Source organism: Passer domesticus, chromosome 6 (assembly GCF_036417665.1).
Source record: "Passer domesticus isolate bPasDom1 chromosome 6, bPasDom1.hap1, whole genome shotgun sequence".
In the NCBI taxonomy this organism is placed as follows: Eukaryota; Metazoa; Chordata; class Aves; order Passeriformes; family Passeridae; genus Passer; species Passer domesticus.
This window is the reverse complement of record NC_087479.1, coordinates 16,516,757-16,538,910: the sequence shown is the minus strand read 5'-3', so window position 1 is coordinate 16,538,910 and position 22,154 is coordinate 16,516,757. Positions and strand designations below refer to the sequence as shown.

Below are 22,154 nucleotides of genomic sequence, written 5' to 3'. Positions count from 1 at the left end.
AGCTTCCCTAAGGCCTTACAATTTGCATCACAGCTCACAAAAATTTTAAAATCCTTTCCTAATTTAAGACTAGCAGAAGGAGTGCAGAATATCCTTCTAGGAGACTCCTTGGAACACCAAGCAAAAACCACTGCATTTCCATCATGACATTTGAATGCTGCTTCACATGCACAGGGAGTAATTAAATGACATGCCTTATGCCAGTCAGCTAGATGCCAAAGGGACAGTTGATTCTGAGATAAATAAACTCTGAGGCTCATGAGTGTATGTAGGAAGGAGATGCCTTGGTGAAGCAGCTGTCCATGGCTGCAGCTCTCAACCATTGTACTTGGGGGAGGAAAATCTATTCAGTGAGAACTTCCTTTTGTATTGCAAGATGGCAAAGCTGCGGTTTCTAGAGGCAGGTGGGTGTCAGCACTCCAAGGGAACACACAAACTGTACCTCACTGGGTCTCTGCTTCCAGGCATGGTCCCTATGCCGGAGGTTTGGTGCCCAAACCCACATGAGCCCAGCTGGAAAGGCTTTCTGTCCGCCACAGTCACATCACACCCCACAGACAGAAAAGCAGTCCTTAGAACATGGCGTTTATCTGACAGAAGGCTTGTCCTGCAAGGTCTCAGAATCTGGGAATCTGTACCTTTCAGTTTGTGCAAATTCATGCTTTAAGGAAGTCAAAGTCACCATCAACACTAGCACAACTACCTGGCAATAAAGCAAAGATTTCAAAGTTCAAATCCAGCAAATGGCATTGTATCTCAGATGTCCCCCATTCTCCCAGGTAAATCTATCAAGATCTAGAGTGCAGATATTCTGGGGTCTTTTCCTCTGACCACTGTTCCATTTAATTTATTTCATGTTCTTAACTTATCTCACCTGAGTCACACAGATGTACTTTAATATCACTTTTTTTCATTTTGTGAAACAACCCCTTTTTTGCAAGTGGCCTGAAATCTTTAGTTTGGGGCAAGTTAAACTTTCATCTGATGGCTAAGAAAGTAGGAAAGGGGTTTTTAAAAAAAAAAAAAAAAAAACAGAACCCTAGTCCTAGTCGAAAGTGGAGTAAGACAATGAAAATAAAATTACACTGCATAAAAATAGTTTTAAAATCCACGCTATGTACTTATACATAATGTTTGTTGCTGTGGAATCAAACAGATGTTTGAAATACTAAACAAGTGTTACATTTAACACCTCAAACACAAGTGAACTGACCTGTATGAAATACTGAGCAGTACATTTTTGCAGTTTAATCTCCCTTTCTTTACACTCAAGTATCCTTCCTTGTAACTCTCAGACTAACTTGACAGTACCAGAAAATTCCATTTCTGGAGAGTAAGGAGTTCCAGGTGTGTATCTTCAGACCTGTACATTTGTCCCTTTCACAATTTGGTACTGGGTTGGGCAGGACCCATTCCTTATCTCAGCAAAGACAATGGTTGTACACATCCCAACAAAAGAACACTGTGGCAGTCAAACACCCCCCACCACAGGCACCAAAGAGGATAAACAGGGAACCAGCTGCAAGGTCACAGCACATACCAGTAGAGAGCATTTACTCTTTCTTAAGAGGAAGAACCACCTCAAAAATCAGACACAAAAATGCAGTGAAACCCACAGTTCAGAAAGCTATTTGTTATAAATTTATGGGCAGGGAGCAGCGTGTGTGTGTGTGAGAGATTTTATTTTCATTTATTTTTATTTGATATGGCTTTGTTTTGGGGATGCAAAACAAGGACTGAGTATTTCCCAGCCTCTGCAGATATATCTTTCAGCACCTCTTTACCAGTTGCACAAACTACTCAAACTGCAACGCTATATATTAAAAACAACACAGACAAACATCCCACACAGAAAAAAACCAAAAAGCCCACATACAGAACAGAAAATCCCCACAATTATAATGACTTAAATCTAGTGTTGACCTGCTAACCCCCTTTGGCACACTGGTCAGACAGCTGCTTTAAAATCCCAGATTCACTGATTCAAAATTATCACACATAGAAAAGATTATTTAAAACAAATGTGCTGAAGACCAATCTGCTTCTAACCTTCTCTGCACATTAAATATAGTTGGTGGAAGCAACTGAAGTGTTTTACTTGAGCTATTGCTGAAGTTTTGAGCTGGGAATTATATGCTACCTATTACAGAAAAAGCAGCTGTTCAGGAACTTCTCTGTGTTTTAAGCACCATTCAGAGGCATTTAACCAACTAAAAATAAATCACTCTTCACCATTAACTTCCTTAACTTACAAAACACTTAGGGGAATTAAGATTAACGCACCCTGAAGGGAGAGACTTGCATGAGTATTAGTAAGATCAAAGTGGCTTGTGGGTTTGGGGTTGGTTTTTTTTGTTGTTGAAGTTTTTTATGTATTTGGTATTTAAGATTATTCCTTTAGAGTCTCAAGAGTTGTTACCAATAACTCTATATCTACACTAGTTATAAATATGTTTTCTACTTGTTTAAAAGCCTAGTGAAAAGAAGCTTTAAATGAGTTGTCCTTTACAAACGGGTCACAGTACAAGCCTGAATGCAAAGTCTGTGTGCTAGAAGAGCGCAGCAATTTACTGGGTTATAAAAACAGCTGCTTTTTACTCTCTGATGCCAACTCAGCTCTCCCATCTCAGTGTGTCTCTCTTACAGCAGGTTTGGCAGAGCATTCAAAGCCTCCAAAATTAGGTGCCCTGCTAAGCTCAAGATTGGGAAAGCAACTTGTATCTTCTGCAGATACTCAAGCAGCTGCCATAAACACTGCAAAGCCCCTAAGTGCTGATCAAGTGTGATACATATACCTTCACACTGGTAAAAGCTGCAGTATGCTAGCAACGTGTCAAGAAGAACCAAAACAAATCGTGGTCTGACAGACAGCTCTGGTCTCACAATATCCAAGGGCTTCAAAGCAAAACTGTTTGAAGACCCTGCTATTGCACAGAATTTGGACCTAGTAATTCATAAAAAGAGAATGGACTAAGTGAAAAAGGGGGGATGAAAATCACCTCTCCAATCAAGATTTTGGCTCAGGCTACAAAGGAAATGCAAACTGGAAGAAATGTGAGACAGCTCTACCAAGTTTGAGAATTAGAGCACTCTGGTTTAGTTTCTTCTGCATGACTGGAAGCTGGGAGCTAGCTTAAGTGCCAGAGCACTGAAGTGTAAGCAAGGCTTCTAATAATGGCAGCTTTTGTGATCCTCTACTACAGAATCATTCCTTCTGCATGTAAAACTGTAAAGATACATCCACATGCTGTTCAGATAAGCATTTGCCACAAACTCTGAAAACAAAGAGAAAGCTTTCAATACTGACACACAGCTTTCGCATATTCAGGAAAACACAGAACAAACACACAGAGTGGGGCTTTTCTGGTTTGGTTGTTGGGGGGGTTTCTTTCACTTTTTTAAATATCAACATTGAAGAACTGGCCTTGAGACACTTATTACCTTAAAGGGGCAACTCGTTGTAGCAAAACTCGGTGTTTTGCTTTGAAGTAACTGCTTCTACTAACTACTAACAATCTTGAGAGACTCCAAGTAACTCAAACAGGTTACTAGTCAAATTAGAAGAGCTTTGACTGTAGGGTTTTTCTGCTGACTACAATTTTTGTTGTTGTTGGTTTTGCTTGGGGTTCTATATAATTTTTGATTATTTTTAATGCTTGGTTGGTTTTGTTTAAGTGAAGTGTTTTTCACTTTTAGAGTAACTGCTTCTTGGGACTGATGCTGTTTCCTCAGAAACTTCATCCTGACAAATGACTATTTTAACAGACTTAGTAGCTCTGCCCATAGTATCAAAAAATTGTAAAAGAAATTCACCCCCTTCCAGTTTCTAGCAGTCAATGCTCATGCCTCCCTTGAGACCCGAGTCATTTAGCTTTACTGTAACACAGCTGCTCCAAAATGAACCAGGCATTAAACTCAGCACCAACCTCCCCTCCCCTATAACACACACTGCAAACTTAACAGGTCTTTCTGTGATATAAATTTGATGCTCCACTCCCTTGCAAATACTTTTTCAGTGGATATATTACAAATAGGAGCCCCATTAAAAAAAAAAAAAAAACAAACCCAAAAAAACCCCCAAGAACTCTATGGCACCACAGGGGACTTTTCTTTTGCTTCTTAAACATACAACAAACAACTTAGACATTTTTGAAGTCAGTTCTTTAATGCAAGGTAAATAAAGGTGGTTTTCAGAAGAAGAGCATCACTTACTGTAGTTTAAAAATATTAATAACCCACTAAATCAGTATCTTCCTGTCCTGTGAAAATGATTAAATGGAACACAGAAAATACTTTTCCTTTGTGCCAAGACATGTCTTTCCTACCAGCTCCCAAAGGAGCAGATGTCTATCACCATTATCTTGATCACCTAACACACACAAATTATGCCATTTTAAGTCTAAAAAACAAATTAAATAAACATCTAGAGACTTTTAATAATGCTAATTATGAAAGAGAACAGACAGTGGCAGCTCCACAGGGGCCATTTCTGTCTGCTGAGCAGATTTTTATTTAGGCACTTTTACTGGCCATATGAGGACCCAGCAGAATTTAAACACTGAACTTCTGCTTCAACTCCATCTCTTAATCATAATGGAAAACAGAGAGGCACAAGCTCACACAACTTATATTCAAACAGCCCATCTGAACAGCTATTTCAAAAAGTCCTTCTGCTTACTCAAAGTACAATGTGCACACACTTTAATTTGCTGCTTTATTTGCTCCTTCGAGCTTGCTCATTTTATAAATCCTTCTCTTCAAAAACCAACGTGTGCAAATGGGAGATGCATGCATGAGGAAGTGCCAGCATTTCAATTTCTGTGCATTCATGAGCAGGTGCCTTTCTTAATTTACGTTGGTGTAAAGTCCATACACCATGTAAAGTAGGAAATAGCTCACAGGAAGGGGTGTATCTTTAGCAAAGAAACTAGCACACTAAAACTCCCTCCTGTCCCCAGGTTTGTGACTTTCGCTCATCCAGCGACCTGCTCAGCAGGACAAATCCCATCATTCTTAACCAGGACAGGCGTCGCCACAACTTTCACACCCATTTCTTGGCCCAAGAGCACTCATGCTTGCCAAAAGTACTGGAGGCCAACATAAACTCAAGCAGACCTCTACAACACAAACCACAAAACTTTCAGAAGTAAATACAACTCTGCATTAGATCCATGATCTCCCACACAGTTCTGAAACCTGACACTCCTTCAAAAGGACAGCGAAGCATGCTTTAAAAGACATCTCAAATACCTGGGATGAAAATGCACTGTGGAAGAACTGCTTACAAGTCTAATAAGAGTCGTGTACAAAAAGGTGGAAGTTTATTGCAGAGCTTTGTATCAACAGCTGAGCTAGGATGGTGTTGAGTGGAAAGCCAAGGCCAGCTGAGTTACAGGCACAAAGACACATTTGCTTGCTCCACAGATCACTGCCTGGAACAAGCCTGGACACCAAACCTTAATCGGGAGTCAGAGTTGCATGAAATCAAGGCTGTGGACTGAACCCTGTGTATCACAATACAGAATGGGACAATAACCTCAGTGAAAGTGACACTGGATTCAATAACACTTTTACGAGCAGAACATGCCAATAAAATTGGAACATAAATCACTTTCCTTTACTACCTGCCACTAAAAAGCAGAAGTTATTTGCTTTGGGAACTGGTATGCAATTAGGGGGCTGTTTGGCAATCATACTTTATACATTTGTGGAATTCATCTTCTCTCTTTAAAGACTTTTTAATGAAAAGTACTAAATGACATGCTCATTTTCATTACAGAAACACAGGCAATAAAACAATTTTTAGCTTTCATTTTTTATTATCTTTCAGCAAAAAAAAAAAAACCTCAAAGCTATTTTCAGCTGTAAGTAGCATGCAGGCTGTTTTCTAACTTACCCAAAATTGGTAGGCTCTACAAAACTTAATTCACCCCTTTGCAAAATTTCAGCTAACAAAAACAACACTTGGCCAAAATCGAGGCAGCAGAAGTGAACATGGCTGTCTGAACAGCAACTTACATTTCAAACCTAATCTCCAAAAATACATACAGAGTAGAGGACTGAAATACTCTGTGGCTTTAGCACTGGTAATAAAAGCAACAGTCAAGGAGATTAACATCAGGCCTTGGCTTTTCTTAAGGAAAGTCACATACACTGTCACATTACTCTTTTTTAAGCCATATGAAGGACACTGTGTGTGCACTCTGCAGTTCAGACATCCCAAGAATTGCTCTCAATTAACATGTCAGAGGTTAAGTAAATGCTGCTGTGTGGGAACCAAACAGCTATTCCATACTGTAAAAATTTACAGGTCTCCTCCATCTGCCACTGTATGTTAGGACACTGCTCCTTGCTTTCTTTAGCTCAGTCTCATTTGTCTGCACAATATATTCACACCCCTCTAGCCTATTAGGCAAAACAAAGACAAGACTGCAGACATATGTCAGGCTACTCTGCCCTTTCCCATATTCCAGCTCCAGGAGAAAAGTAGTTTAAAAGTCAGCTCATTCTCAGACCATCTATTCGAGGTCACTATTTCATTCTGCATTAAAATGCACATAGAGCCTCAAGGAAAAAAAACAGGTCTCTAAAATCAGTCCTCTCTTGAACTTCCAGATAGAACTCAATCAGCCAAAATGCATCCTGGAATCAAAGCCAGTAATCTCAATCTCAAGGTGCCCAATAGCATGCTACTAAGTCACTTGGAATGGTACCTCTCACCAGCCTGGGAACACTTTTAAAACTGACCTCTGCAGAAACTTTATTTCAACTCTGAAGCAGAAATGTTTGCTTAGTTCTTCTGGAAATGATCAAGACTATTTTCACTAACAAAGCATCAGACAGTCTGGCTGCTAGCGATGAGTCACTGGTCTGTCTCTTTCCCACTGAAATACCTGATAACAGGACCTATACAAAATTATCATTATTTTTGTGATTCTCGTGTTTGTTCCACTGCAGCAGAGTGGTACCCATTTTCAGCTGAAGAACTAAATCAAAGACTAACATCACTGGTTCAGCACTTCCCAGAATGGCAGCACCAAGGTCATCATTCCCTTGCCCTGCACACAGCACGACAGTAAGTGAATGTCTTCACAATTCACTGTGGACAATAACCAGTCTTACATGCAACCTTCATGTCTCATGATCATGCTTCCTGCAGAAGAGAAAGCTTAACTCGAAATATTTTTATCACTGCAGAACCAAGAAAGCTTCATTAAGCTAAGTACTGCATAAATACATGTAGACAGTCTGTGCCTATAGCAAGTTTAAACTAACTAGAAGTCAAATGAAGAACATAAACAGAAGCAAATACACAGCTAATAAGGTTTTACTCCAGGTCATGCCAGTGGCACAACCTCGAGTCCTGAAAGGCCCACTGTCTCACTGAAACACAGACCATCCCTACAATAACTTACTTGTCATAGGAGTTGCTTTATTTACTGTAGACCTGTGAAAAACAGAGGCTTCATGGCTGCTCCCTCTTGTTGCTTTGTGCAGCTGTAACTTCAGGCCACAAGAACATGCACGCTACCTCTGGTAGGTGCAACAGCACAATTGCCAAAGCAGAAAATTTTGGAGACTCCATGAACACAGCACACTCAACTCTACAGAAAAGGGAGAGAACCGCACTTATGAGTGCATGACATCAGCAAAGCATTTGAATTTAAAAAGTTTCTGTTGAAGCTTTGGATACCTTTGTATGGATATCTTTGCTCATAAGAAAGTTGACTCTATCAGTTAATAATTTTGGAATTTAAAGCTCAAGACAAAAAAAGGTTGTCCCTAAGCCAAAAGTGCTCCCTAGGGAACAGGAGTCAAAGGAAAGCAGTCACTCAGGCACAGTACAGCTTAACCCATCAAACTGACAAAGCTAGCAAAAAGAAGTTCAGTTTTACCTAATTTCAGCAGGCTATTGTAGGTCCAAACTTTACCCCTAAGAACAGAAAAACACTTTTTTGACTTCAATGTGTATGCACTTATGTGCAATTCTAGCATTTTGCTGTTCACTTTGCTAAGGACTAGATTACTAGCCCACTAGAAGTAGCCTGCCTAGTGGGGAAAGATTCCAGCTCAGAAAAAAGGACACTGCTACTTCCAGAACTTTATTTATAGCTTGAGTACAGTTGCCAGTCCCTAAGCTGTGCCCAAATCTGGAGCTCCAAGTTGGAATTTCTCTTTACAGTTCAGTTAAGAGCTCTAAACCTGACTCAATGCTTCAACTACAGAAGTGGGAGCTGTTTACTGAGCTGGAAGCTACTGGTATTGCAAGACCTTTACTGATCCACAGGGAAAAACAACATTTGCCTGAACCTAAAAACAAACTCTATTCCAAAGGTTAGAAACAGCCTCAGCAACTCATGGGCAGCTAACATCCTTCAACATACCTGATAAAAACTCCAACTCTGCTGCTTGTACTTGTTTTACACAAGTATAGAGCAGTGAAGCAAAAAGAGGACACAGGTCTGAAGAATATGCCTTAAAAGTAAGGCATCCTTGCCCTCCATGATCTCTAGGCCCAGCTAAGTGATTTAGGTGGGCACAGTAGGATTTGTTATAATATATGCTCTAAAAATTCAGTGAATTGCTTCCCTTTACCCACCCCCTCACTTCAACGAGAACACTAATGGTTTTTATGAGTTTCTTTCTCAAGTTGCACATCCACACAGTCACAACTCTTATCAGAACTGTGCCTCAGTACAACTTATTTTTTTAATTAAGAGATATTTCCAACCTTTTAGAAACATGAGGTAATCCACTAGGTATTTAGCAGCCACAAGTGCAGGGAATAGAGGCAACAAAAATACAGCCATGACCACACTGTAGCATTTCTTCTACATACTCCAATGTGACCATAATACCCATCCAGGCACAGCCAAGGGATGATCACATTCTTTTCTTTGTCAGCTTCAAGTTTTTCATGTAAACGCAAGGAATTTGTACTTGAGAGTGCATTATATACTGTTGGAGTGATTACAGACATTTTTGAAGGTTAGGAAACTCGCTGTTTTCAAAACAGACCCTTTCATAAAACTCCTCTTTCATTTACTGGTATCAAAGTGATTTTTTTGTTCCTTAGAAAAAATACTAAATGCAAAGACTGACACATGAGCAGAGGAAGCTCAATAAAGCCAGTTCAAGCTTCCCCAGCCAGCCTGCCTTAGGCTTCTTCCAAAAACTCTACAGGTATGAGCGTATTATCCAAGCATTGCAGATATCAGGTGCTGCTCTTACATGGAATCTTCAAGTAGCAGCACCTACAGGATTTAAATATTCTCTACAACAAAGCAAAGGGAGAGGCTAACACCCTTCAGATTTTCTAGCATTCTTCCGTCATCTTTCAGTTTAAACACAGACAAGCATAAGAATTCAGAGCAAGAAGAGTCATAAACTTCATACTATGAGCAAACTTTCTGCTGTGTTCAGCCCTTTCCAAGATATGGCACCAATTCCAGAAGTTTTATGATCAGCCATTTCTCCAGTGAACCAGTAGTGTAGCTGTTATTAAATGCAATTAATGACATTATCTTGAACGCTCATAAAATCCCGCAGCAAAATGAGTCATGTGCTCAGTTTCAAAAGAGGGGCCCCTCTCAAGTCAATAAAACCTGGGAAGGTACAACTCTTGAGAGAGTTGGAAATGCAAAGATGTTACATGGTAACACATATTACACAGCCAACAAATAAATTAAAAAATCACTAAAGCTAGCAGCAACTAGTGCTGTCCTCCATTTTAAGAGTCCTGACACCATTTCTTACTAGCCACCCACCAGCAGTAAAGTCTCACACAGTTGAAAGTTGCACAACAGCAACTCTTCAGAAAATTGCAAACGAAGAAATTCAGTTAGCAAATTTCTAAAATAGAGAGGTTATTCAAACAGAAAAAGGCCTCTTCATTGCACTAACCCCTCCCAAGTTACGTCTGGTGAAGCACATACATACAGGAGCTGATCTTTAAAGCTTAAATCAAACCACAGTTCCACCAATAACCTGGCCTGCCATACATATCTCCAGCAGAAACCCTCAGCTTATGAGATCAGGAAAGTGCAAACACTAATACTTGGAATTGTGCTTCTGGATCAGACCTGTCCTTGTTTTCTGAAGTAGCATTATCTGTGTTAATGAGAATTTTGCTTTAATGAACCGATCAGTGATACAGCTATACGAGAAATCTGATATTGGACACAGACAGACTACACAATTACATGATCTGAAATGTCAACTACCGTCTGAATATCAGCATTAATTTTAGTAGGCACTTATGTCACCTTCCTCAGATACTGTTTACAGTACCATGAATTTATGTCACACTCTGGATTGCTCCTGCCCAGTGCAGAGAAGGGCAAGTATTCTTTCACACCTACCAATGTCCTTCAAAAAAGGGGAGGAAACTGCCACTTCATTCTAGATGATCTGGTCTTCCAAACTCAGCAATTATGCTGTAAACTTGACTTTGGTCTATTAAGCGAAGATGAATGTAAAATGTCAAGGCCAATATCATATTCCTAGGAGCTTTTGTTTCTCTTAAGAAGCAGAAAATTTGTGTTCCTGTTGTTTGTCAGGAACTTCTTCACAGTCTGCAAACATGTTTTCAGTCAGTAAGACACCACCCTCACTTTAACTTAGGCTAATGTATTTATTCATTAGCAATGCCCATAACTTCAGCCTATTTAAAAAGTCTCTACTATTCAGGAGAGAAGCAGCGTAACAAAATTTAATTATTAAGAATATTTAATATCCCAAAGCATCTATGTGGCTGCATGCTAAAAACAACCCTAATAAAACCTACTTAAGCCATATACTAAACAACAAGAAATCCTCCAAACATGAGACATGAGTACAGATGCAACATTATATTCCACATCAATCTCACACAGAGGTCAATTACAGCATAGATGGCCTCAACTACCCCCAGCCTTTGGAGAGTTGAAGGCTGCACACAACACATGAAAAGGGAATCTCAGATTAGCATCAAGACCTTGGATTTGCCCTGAAGATACAATTGTGTCAAGGAAAAATAAGTTTCTTATATAATCTTATTAACACAAAAAAAAAAAGTTATTTTATTTTAAACTTTGTTGCAATTACATTTTCAGGACCAAAGACAAAGACTGATGAGCTCTCTCTCACAACTGCTTTGTTTACATACTGTATATATAGTCCTCAGGCAGCAACATTCACAGTATTTCATTTCTGGACTACAATAGGAACATCACTGTTAGAGCTGCTACTGCAAGCTTCAGCTACTGTTTCCCATTGAAAATTCTGTGTCTTAACCTATTTTACTTGTTGCTGGCTTTATTGGATTAGCTCAACAGCTAGGTCAACAAGCAACATAACACACGACTCTGAATCACTTTTCTTTCCTGACTCTGATCTTGCTCCAGGTACTTTTAAAAGAGATCAGAGTATCAGCTTCAAGAAAGAAGGGTGAGGGGGGAAAAGGCAAAAGAAGAAATAAAAAAAAGCTCATGAGTGAAAGTTTCAACACCTGAAACACCAGACTCTCAGACAGTAACTCTTGTGGGGGCAAGGAGAAAGAAGGTTGGGACTAGTCTCTCTTGTAGACTCCATATACATTTAAACTATTTACTGAATTACAGAAACCAACAGCAACAAGACAAAATGAAAAACTAACCCACTAAACCCAGAACTTCAGCCTCTAGTTATGACCAAATGGAATTTCCCCTCAGAAATCACAAGTCTCAGTAATGACATCACATTGCACCAGCATCTCCAGATCTCAACAAGAGACACAGATCAGTTATCTTCAGAAATACATGACACCCTCCCCTACACCATCTCAAACCCGAGTTACTTGGTTTTCCTAGCAGGCTGCTGGAACTTGCCCAGATGAGTCACACAGCCCATCTGACTTTATCATTTTTCACAAGTGCCTCTCTTTCAGACTTCCCTAGACAAGTCCAGGAGCAGAGTTGTGCCAATCACATGGAAGAGCAGTAGGCAAACTTTGGAAGAGAATGGAATGAAAAGGCACCATACATATCTTCTGTATTTTGAAGACAAAACCAATACACCGTCTCTTCTATATATACAAAAAAGATGAAGTGTCCAGGGTAAACACTGGCATCAACTCCTACAAGTTTAGCTGGCTTGTTGAGACACACAGAAGCATTTTAACAATCCTAAATGGCTTCATTCTGGTTTATATCCTGCACAGCATTCAAATCTGGCAAAAGACACGTAGAAGGAAACAGTAGAACAGTTACCTCCTCAATAAGTCCAAATATACACAACAGTGTGCATACAGAAGTTCTATTTAGAGTAACAGAGTTCATGTTCTGGCTCTCCAGCAGCAGCCAATATGCTCATAACTCTACAAAAGTGCTCAGCTGTCACCACCCTGGTTTTAGGGGAGCACTGTTACAGTAGAGGAACACTGACAGCTCAAGAATGACACCCAACAAGTGCAGTGTGAGACTGCAGTCATTCCTGCACTTTGCTCTCTTAGAGGAGTTCTGAACAAACAACTGCTTGAACATCAAAATACAGAGTGTAAGAAGTCTACCTTCAAGCTAAGCACAGACTTATTTTTCCTATCAATTCAAGATTTATATTCTAGTGTTAAAAACATTTCTTGATCAATATTTTATTTTCTAGCAGCCCCTGTTTCCTGTTTTAAAATAGTCTTATACCTAGAAACACTACTTCCATTTCAGCAAACCCCTTCACACACACAACCCTACCACAAAACAGCCCTTTTAGTACGTACATTTCCGAATGCTGACAGTCTTTGAGGACAACAACTTCTTCAAAGAAAAAAAAAAGAGGAAGGCAAGGAAGCAGCCTCTGGCCATGAGGAATAGACAAAGATAACCATATTGTCATTTTCAGAAGAAAAAGCATGGCTGAAAGTACTTTCACACAAACACAATTTCCTCTCCATTTCCTGTAGCAAGCTTGAGCCCCCAGCCCCTACACTAGCTAAAGCAGTACAGCAGTCACCAGATTAATGAGCAGAGAGCAGAAATCTCACCTGATAGTAAGTCTTAATGTTTCTGATCAAGATGGTCAGGTTTTGAACCCGAAGATAGGTATCATTATTTACATGCTTGTTGACACGTTGGTTGGTTGGTCGAGGATCTCTATTAAAAAGGAAGAAAATAAAATATTACTAATTAAACTGGTGTTAAGACTTAACACCTCAATAGCACATTTATGAATACACTGACAATTATACAGAGTACATAAGCATTAATTCATGATAGAATAAGCTCATTATCTCTGCACCAATGTGTAACTTGAAAATATTTCCTGCATGTCACTAAGTATCTTACTGCAACCCACAGAGTACTTCTGGTCAGTTTCCTTTTTTACCCATATTTCCCTGAATAAAGAGCATATCTAGTTTGTGCAAGCTAAATCAAAGCAGTCTCTGATAATAGGGGTTTTCCTTATCCAAGTAAAAGCAAGTCTAGAAAATAATATCATGCTTTCCTCAGCTTTGGAGTTTTGTAACAAGAAAAGGGTATTAGTACTTGATTGGTGATCATTGTAAAAACTTCAAAAGACCAGATGTATCCTAAAACTGAAGTGAAAGAAAAGAAGTAGCAGCACTTATTACCCCCATTATCATCTTACTAGATCTCTCATACACATACTACGTTTTTGTTTGATTTTAAAAACAAATCAAAATTGTACCCAAAGCAATTTTATTTCTAAAATAAAAAATAAGACAGAAAAAAAAAAGCTATAAATCATTTCATATAAATGTACACTTTCGGATCATCTCCATACACTCACTCTGCAATTTTGAAAAAAAATGGAACCTGAAAATCTTTATCTGCCAATAGCACAGATGAAAGATTTGTGTTTGTCCTCTAATAATGACTCTTATCAGCAGACTCCTACACAATCCAAACACCTGCCTCCCAGAGCTCTGTTCTGGCTGTTAATTAAGCCATTCACAGCTCTTCCAGGGCCAACTATTGAACTCAGGCGTTGACAAGGAAATAAAAGAGGAACTGATCCAATATTTATTTTTAAAATATATCTGCCAATGGTTACATAAGTACATCAAAGAGTTTACATAAATATGTCTAGTTCTTTTTTAAAATGCACAACCAGTCCAGAGTACCTCTTGAGTGAAAGCAGCGCTATGAGAATAAGTATGAAAAAACACATAGATATTCCAGAGATGAGAGAAAACTGCCTTGACAGCAGGTAATATCAGACACAGTGTTTATGCACATGCATTTAAGCAGATGGCATATACTAGCATAAACTATACTGGCATAAACTAGCAAGACACTACACAGCCTTTCCAGCAGCAAGGGACTTAGTATACACATTTATACTGTAATAAATTATGACAGAATGAACAAAAAGAGGCAATTGCAACAAGCTTTTAAAGTGAAATCTGTAGTGAGTATTCCATGTTACTGCTGCTCAGCTACAGGAGTCCAGAAGCCATACTTGTAACACTTTGACAGTGGGCCCTCATGGAGGGAGAAGAATAAATGCAGCCTAGGCTTGAGCTCAGACAGCACCCTGCCTTCAGTACACTCTGAGGAGACACGGTACCTCAAAGGAAGCTGGACACAGCTTTTTTAGGCAAGGCCATGACAACAAAATGGGAAGCTAAAAGGGAAGAAACATTCAGTAAAGAGAAGCTGGCCAAACAGAAGGGTCAGCCTACAGTTCTCATTTCCACATGAAAGCTCACGCAGGCAGGACACTGCCACACCACTGGTCACTGTCTGGCAGCATTCCCAGGTTTGTGGCCAGGAATTGACATCTTTGACTGGCTAGCAGTCACTACTCCACAATCCTTCCCAGAACTGCACAAAATGGGGCAAAAATCCACAAAACACAGGACACCAGCCACACCACTATTTCTTCAACAGCTGCAGCAGTGGAACTGCAGCACTTGTATGATGTTTTTAAAGGCACACAAGACACAGAACAACTACTTCCTAGACAAGATCTGCTCATTCTTGCACAGTGGAGACTGCGTTACATGAACGTAAGCACTAGCAGGACCAGGCCCTCGGGAGCAATTCCAGAGCTTTTATCCTATCATCTTCGTTAAGGGTAATTGATTGCTCCAAGAGCCCTTAATGCCACTGACCTCAGGGTCCTCTTAACCTCCAGCCAAGCTGCAGCACAGCATAGCTCTGGCACTCCTGCCACTTCTCCATCACAAAAAAAGTTAAAAGCTTTTCTGAAAATAGAATATAGCTCAAAAACATGTTTTCTGAACGCATTGTGTAACCAGCTTCACACAGCACCTCGGCTTACTTCAGAGAGGACCCTCTGAACAAGATGTGGAAGTCCAGCTCAGCCTACACTTCAGACTGCCACAGAGCTTATTGTCTTCACAGGAAAATAGAACAATGCCTCCTCAACAAGCAAGATCCCGTCTCTTCTTTCTGTGCCTAAAGACAATCCTACTCTGAAGAAGACAGGGCTGTTGGTACTACACTTTGAACATTATAGCCCTTGCCTGTATAGTGAAATTTGTTCAGCATGAATTTTATAGACAGAAGCTCTTGAAAATTAAAGAGAGGTTTCTTTGGGTTGGTTTTTGTTTTTGGCAACACTAACCAGGTAACCTAAACAAATTCATGTCTGGATTTATCTGAAAAAATCCCTGAACACCACCTCAGATGCCTTTTCAGTCCTTTGATGTTTGGTCTTTAACCAACACACAAATATAATGAAAACTACATTTATTTATTTTTTTTAAACCGCCTACTTCTCAAGATCAAAAAAGCTACCTAAATAAGACTGAGACAGCATGGCTGAGGTGTGACTTAGGGAAGTACTCCACAAACCAGTAAAAACCCACCCAAGCCAAATAAACAGAAAGTCTCAAACCTCACTATATACCCGAACATTTTAAAGAAGTTGTCTGACTCTTACATGCTCAAGTCTTCTAGGAACAGAGAGGAAAGGAAGGGTCAGGAGGCACAGATCAAGTGACAAGTTCAGGTTCAGCAGGCATGGGGCCACCAGCACAAGTGCGTGATGATGCAATCCCTCAAGTCATAAAAGTAACCATTAAAAAAAAACATTTAAATTTTGAAATCCAAAATGACAATCCCATTCTTACAATTTCTGACAAGCTGTTTTGATGAGCAAGGGGAAAGTCCTCAAGCCAGGCCCAAGGGTTATGAGATGCCAGAAGGAACTGGCCCAGCATCCTGCAGCACTTCACTCTGCAGGCAAGGCACTAACCAAAAATACATCACGCTGGGGCTAGTCTAACTCCTTCCTCTACCAAATGAGATGCTACTAAGGCTGGCAGATTCCAAATTGCCTAGAAAATGGTGGGAACATGCACCTCTACACAGCATTCTAAAATTTTAAATTAAGCAGATGCACATCTCTAACACATCTTTTTTTGTGTCATTTGCTACAAACCATGAGGAGCAGGCACTCACAACGTGGCTGTTCCTGTCACATGGTCTGAATTAAAGACAACAGATCAACGGTTCTACAAACCACGACAGCAATTGAAATGGGGAAACCTATTATTGTGTTGTTGTAACAGGATTTTAACACAAACAGCATTATCAGCAGTATTCCTAACAGACATTCCTGTTTGCTAAATGTTTTGACAGGAGAGCAGTCTATTTTCAATGAGAATAATTACAACAAGCCAACATGAAAACACTTATGTGCCTGCATAAACCTCCACGTAATTTCTTACAGGAAATTTTATTTGGGAAGTTAAATGAGGCAAATATTTGCTTATGCTTGTAGATATTATGCCACAGCTGCAATTGTAACACTGAAGGCAGTCATTGCAGTGCCACCATGTGCTAATTTCATACCAGGAAGTGCCACACAGCCATCTGAAAAAAGTTCTTTAAAGTACGTCTGCAGAGAATATCATTAACCTGATACAAATAAATCCATCAGCAACACAAGCTTGAAACACAGCATTTCCACTTTGAAGATCATCATTTTTGTATGCAGAGCATTCAGCCAGTACTGCAAGTCTGCAAAAATCAACCTCGTCCTTCGTGCACAATCAGGTTGGGATACACACTTGAGTAGGACACAGGCAAAGGAAACCATTCATTTACAACAGAATTATTCGAAAAATAATTTATCTTGTTTTAAAATCTAAAAAATTTGGGGAAACCAAACACTGCTATCTGACTCTTGCTACTAAATTTACTCATTTAAATGAGGTGCCCCTAGTGAGAATCAAACAATGCCCAGCTTTCTTAGAAACAGTCTGGCTTGTTTTAGAGATCACTAGTAAGCAAAGGGATCACCAGCACAGCCCAACAGCTGGTGTCCTACAGACCACAGCCTGCCTAAGCCCAGGCCAGGTTCCCCTCCTCTGCCCTTGTGCCATGGCTACATTTGGCAAGCCTGAGCAAACCACATTTTATTCTGGGCTGGCATTCCCAGGGGCAGTTCATTTCTGAAGAGCATGAAGTTAAGGCACAGCCCTATTTTCACCTCCTGTCACAAAGCCAGCAGGGAGCTGGCAGGCTGGAAAAGCAGTAGATAGCTGTCACATATCTCTTTGGTGACACAGCTGCCTTGTTGAGATGAACCCACCACCTAAAAAACATTGACACTGCAACACAAAGCAGCTGGGATCTTCTCCACCCAAAGCTGCCAGACAGCATTTTGGGAAAACCCAAAGTATTACAACAGCAATTAGGGGCTAACAGAACTCAAACAGCCCCCCCATGACTCAAGCAGATAAAGCCTTACTTTTACTCACAAATCTCCACTCAACAGGTGTATCTGGATTTCTTCACAGATCCACCTGTCTTTTTCATCTCCTGAATTAAAATCTGCTTTGCTGCAGGGCAGAAGTGTTGTATTTTTAGTAATGAATTTCCCCAGAATCTGGCTTTCAAAATCTTTACTGAAAGAAACAGCTTGATTTGCAACAAAGTAATGCATCACACCTGGGGTTTAGATGCAAGCTCACATGCCCCTGTTATTTCTGTTCTAGTAATCAGGCAAGCAGGAAAAAAAAATTCTAAGTGAAATAAACACAAGTAATGAGGAAACTGCCCACATGAGGAGCCCAGCTCTTTCACTCTGCCACCCCCTACTCTCTACATGTATGTGCATGCCTGCATCTGTGCTTTCAAGCAATCAACACTATCATGGCATGGCAAATTCAATTCCAGATTTATTAAAGGCCCTCATTAATAGGCTCTTAGCAGGAAGAAATCTCCAGCCAGGCACTGAAAGCCATCTTCAGGAACCAGGACTTAAACTGATGAGCAAGAATTTTTAAAAAACACATTTTTTTATTCTGAAAGCCTTGTGGGGCAGAAACATGCCTTGCAAGACTTGCCTGACTTACATGTAAGCAGCAATTGCATTGCAATTTCAAAAGTTAAAATCAGGGAAAAGTAAAGGTCAGTCAGCACCTCTCCTGAGTGCCTTGCTAGGTCAGGATACACTGACCTAAATAAAACTGCAATCCTTCCTATATTAAACAGTCTTGGGAGTACAAAGATTTTTGTTTCAGTACAAAGCTTTTGTTTTCAAGCTCTTTAGTCACCATTAGAAGCTGCCTAAAAGAGGGGGAGGAAAGGCCTGATTGTGCATAATGGGACAGTTTCCTACTCCACAGCACTCATGCCTCCAACACTTCGCTTTCTGAGACACCACTGCCAGAGAGGTTCGTAGGGGAAAAAACACAAAGAAAAATCAAAGCCCCACCAACTTACCCACCTGATAGCTTAAAACTCATAAACATGCCAGGGCACCTCTCACAACCACAAGAGATGAGACAAAATGCCAACTAGTGTCACACTGCACTCAGCCAGCCTGTATGCTTATCTTCCTTATCTCCATGAGATCTTAGAATTATCTCCTTGTCCCCAGATCATTGTTCAGTTGCTCCCAGAGTTTAACTCCTTAGACATAGCTCAATGGCCAATTGCAAATATTTAAGTTTACACACACCACCTAATAAAACTCTCCAAAAAATGCCACAGTCCTTCAAAAGCCACATCACTTCATACATTTATGATTAATTACTACTTGGTTAAATTTTCTTGTTTTGAAATAAGGTGACAATTGCACATATAATTATATAAACTTACTAGATAACAGCGTTGTTTAGTTAAACATGCAGCCAACACAGCTGCTGTTCTTTGATAGTAGGTTGGTCATCTCTGTGCCAAACACATTGGTCAGGAATCAAAATTTAATTTCTCACACCTTAAAAAGCTACAGCCTGGCCTAAACCTTCATATTGAGACTCTAATTTGCAGAAAATAATATTTTTAAAGTGCAATCATTCCTTTAAAAATGCTGGCAATTACACCTTCTTTTTACAAGAGACTTCTACCCTTGCTAGTTTACACCACTAGTTTGTTACCTCCATGTGCTGGCTGATCTGGGTTCTGTTCTGAATCATAGATTTTCACCAGCTTCAATATTTAAGCTCCAGTTCACAATTTTCACTCCCAGTAACATCAAATCAGAAGAAAATTTTATTACCTTCTCACATGGAGCAGCCAGGTACCAGAAGATAATGAAATTTGACAATCTGAGTGGATGAGGCATTGATTGTCAGATTTAGTGTTATTTCTCAAGATTTTAAAGGATTCTAACATGAATTCTTCATTTAAATGCTTGGACTAACACTGCAAACCACTGACTGAGTTTCAATTGATTTCAGTCACTTAAAAGAGCACACTGCCAAAACTGAGTGACTTCCAAACTCTCCTCCCCCGAAAGCCACACACTTGTCCCTACAAACTCTCTCCAAGATGAATTTCAGAATATTTAAAATAAAATACAGAGAAAAAACAGTCAGGCTCTGCATGTAGCACAGTAGATCAGCAACAGGAAAGGATGTGGTTAAAGACACAGCACAAGTCCCATCGACAATTCAAGTCGATGTTAGGGTGTTTTCAGCACTCCACCTCTTAACCAATTTCTAAGTTCCCTCAACACATGGCCTTACAGTGCCGCCGGAAAGAGGTAGCACTAACACTAAATTATGGATTTAATATCGAAGTTTACGCAAGAGCAGACAAAGTTCAGATGAAATCCTCCCAGTAAAGCTTTATTTGATACTGCACTTTCATTTCCTTCTTTGTACTGCCACACACCTTCCACTGTAACCCTGACTAAGATAACTGGGAGGGAAAAAAGAAAAAAAAAAGAAAACCACACACATAGCACGCAAAAAAAAGATTAGAAAATCAAGCTAAAGAACACCGGACCGGGATTAGCTCGGAGTTGTTTTCCCCCAGTGCTTTCTGTTAATTTCCAAGAGCAATCACAATGGGAATCGCTCCGGCCGCAGGCCGCCCCGCCCGAGGGAAGCTCCGGGCCGGAGCCCCAGGGGCACGGCGCTTCCCCCTCACGTCTGCCCTCCCACCCCACTCACATTTGCAACATGATTTTGTTCAGGACGACGCCATCCACCAGGTCCATGTAGACGCCGAGGTTGTCCTGGTCCCCGCTCCCCAGGTCCCCGAAGGTTTTCACCTGCCGGAGGAAGGACAGCAGGGTTGGGGATGGCGGCCGCAGCCAGCCACCCCCGGCAGGACAGGGCTGCCCCTCGTCCCCCGCCGCCCCGCTCTGCTCACCCATGTCACCAAGGGGCTCTGCAGGAAGAGCTCCAGGAGCTCGGAGACGGTCACGTCCATGTCGCCGGGGCTCGGGCGGGAGCTGCGGGCGCGGGGCAGGCTCACTCGGGAGACAAAGGCGCGGAGCCCATGGCCCGCCGCCCCGCTGCCCGCCGGGCGCTGCCTACAGGGCAAACAATGCGCGGCTCATCGCTCCCCGCCCCGCGCCGGGGCACACGCGGGGCCGCTCGCCGCGGTCCCTCCTCCCGACGGCAACAGGCCGGTCTACCCCGCCGAGCTCGCTCCGCGGCTGCGAAAGAGGTTCCCAGGCAAGAGGGAGCCACGCCGAGAGAGGAGGGGAGAGAGAAAGTTCAGCCACCACGGCGAATACCCGGGAACCGGGAGCAAAAGCGCGGACCTCCGCCGGGACAGCTGCGAGCGGCCCCGCAGCCGCTCCGCTCCGGCCAGCCCGGTACCTGTGGCGGGGCGCGCCCGAGCCCCGGCAATTAGACCCGGGCGGCGGCGGCGGCGTGACGGGCAGCGGCTGCGGCCAATGGGAGGGGCGGAGGGGCCCGGGGCCGGCCAATGGGCGGCTGCCCCGGGGGCGGGCCGCGGTGTGGGGTCGGGGCATCGCCCGCACGCGGCTGCGAGAGCGGGGGCGGCCTCTGCCCGCCCGGCGGGGGCGGCCGCAGTGCCCTGCCGCTGTAACCGGGGTGATGCGCGGCCTCGAGAGCTAACTTGCCCGCCGGGGGCGGCTGTACCTGCCGGGAGCCGCCCGGGGCCGCGCCGGGGGCGGCTGTACCTGCCGGGAGCCGCCCGGGGCCGCGCCGGGGGCGGCTGTACCTGCCGGGAGCCGCCCGGCGCCGCGCCCTCCTCCGCTGGGAACGGCGCCAGCGCCGAGCGGGAACGCGCGGGTCCGAAGTTTCCGCTTCAAAAAGCACTGAATTCCCCGCAAAGTGCTTCTCGGGGGCGCTTGCAGACGTGCCGCGTAAACCCCTTGGTGCAGCTGAAAGAAGGAAGGGAACACTGGGAGCGAGGCGAGCGCTCGGCAGCAGGTGGGGCCGCGGGGCCGGGCCCCTCCGCCACAGCGCCCGCCGGGACCAGCGTTTTCCTGAGGGGCACAATTTATCCCGTCTTTAGTTAGGAAAATTAATAGTGCCAGGGAATCCTGGTTTATTTATCGCAGGCTCAGAACTTGAAGAGAAATAATTCAGCCTTGAAGCTGAACAGTGTAATGCACGGTGTGGCGTAGTGGGCTTGGTTGTGGCAGGGTTTCTGTTTGACAGTTTGCTCTGCTTTTCACGGATGTAATCGTTTGTCTCTGGTGTTTATCGGTCTGTGCATCAGCCACTTCTTAGTGCGTTCTGCCTGTTTCTTGTTCCATCATACTGAACTCACAAAATAAATTTTGGGTCTTGCACACTCAGATGAGACATCTGAAATTCTGGTTTTTATTAACCACCTACCTTTGATACGTGTTTTTGGTGAGGCGTTGGGTACATGTGTTCTTGTGCATCGGCTGAGGGAAAGACATCTGTTGTTGTGCCGGAGGGACCAGAGCAGTTTGCAAGCAAGCTATTACTAAATGATAGACCCTGGTGTTCATTGTAGAGGCCTGTTTGT

The 22,154-nt window shown here is 42.2% G+C and overlaps 1 protein-coding gene across 4 annotated transcripts in view; it reads right to left on the bottom strand.

Annotated features, from left to right (window-relative positions):
• The window catches only part of CCDC88C (coiled-coil domain containing 88C), a 94,769-nt gene extending 73,856 nt beyond the window's left edge, over positions 1-20,913 (bottom strand). For all 4 annotated transcript variants that reach the window (XM_064423566.1, XM_064423569.1, XM_064423568.1 and 1 more), the window contains exons 1-3: positions 20,553-20,913; positions 20,351-20,451; positions 12,995-13,103 (exon numbers count right to left, since the gene is read on the bottom strand). In XM_064423566.1, the coding sequence (XP_064279636.1) occupies positions 12,995-13,103; positions 20,351-20,451; positions 20,553-20,612 (270 nt within the window). In that variant the 5' untranslated portion in view covers positions 20,613-20,913. The remainder of the gene's footprint in view (positions 1-12,994; positions 13,104-20,350; positions 20,452-20,552) is intronic.
• Positions 20,914-22,154: the final 1,241 nt, after the last annotated feature.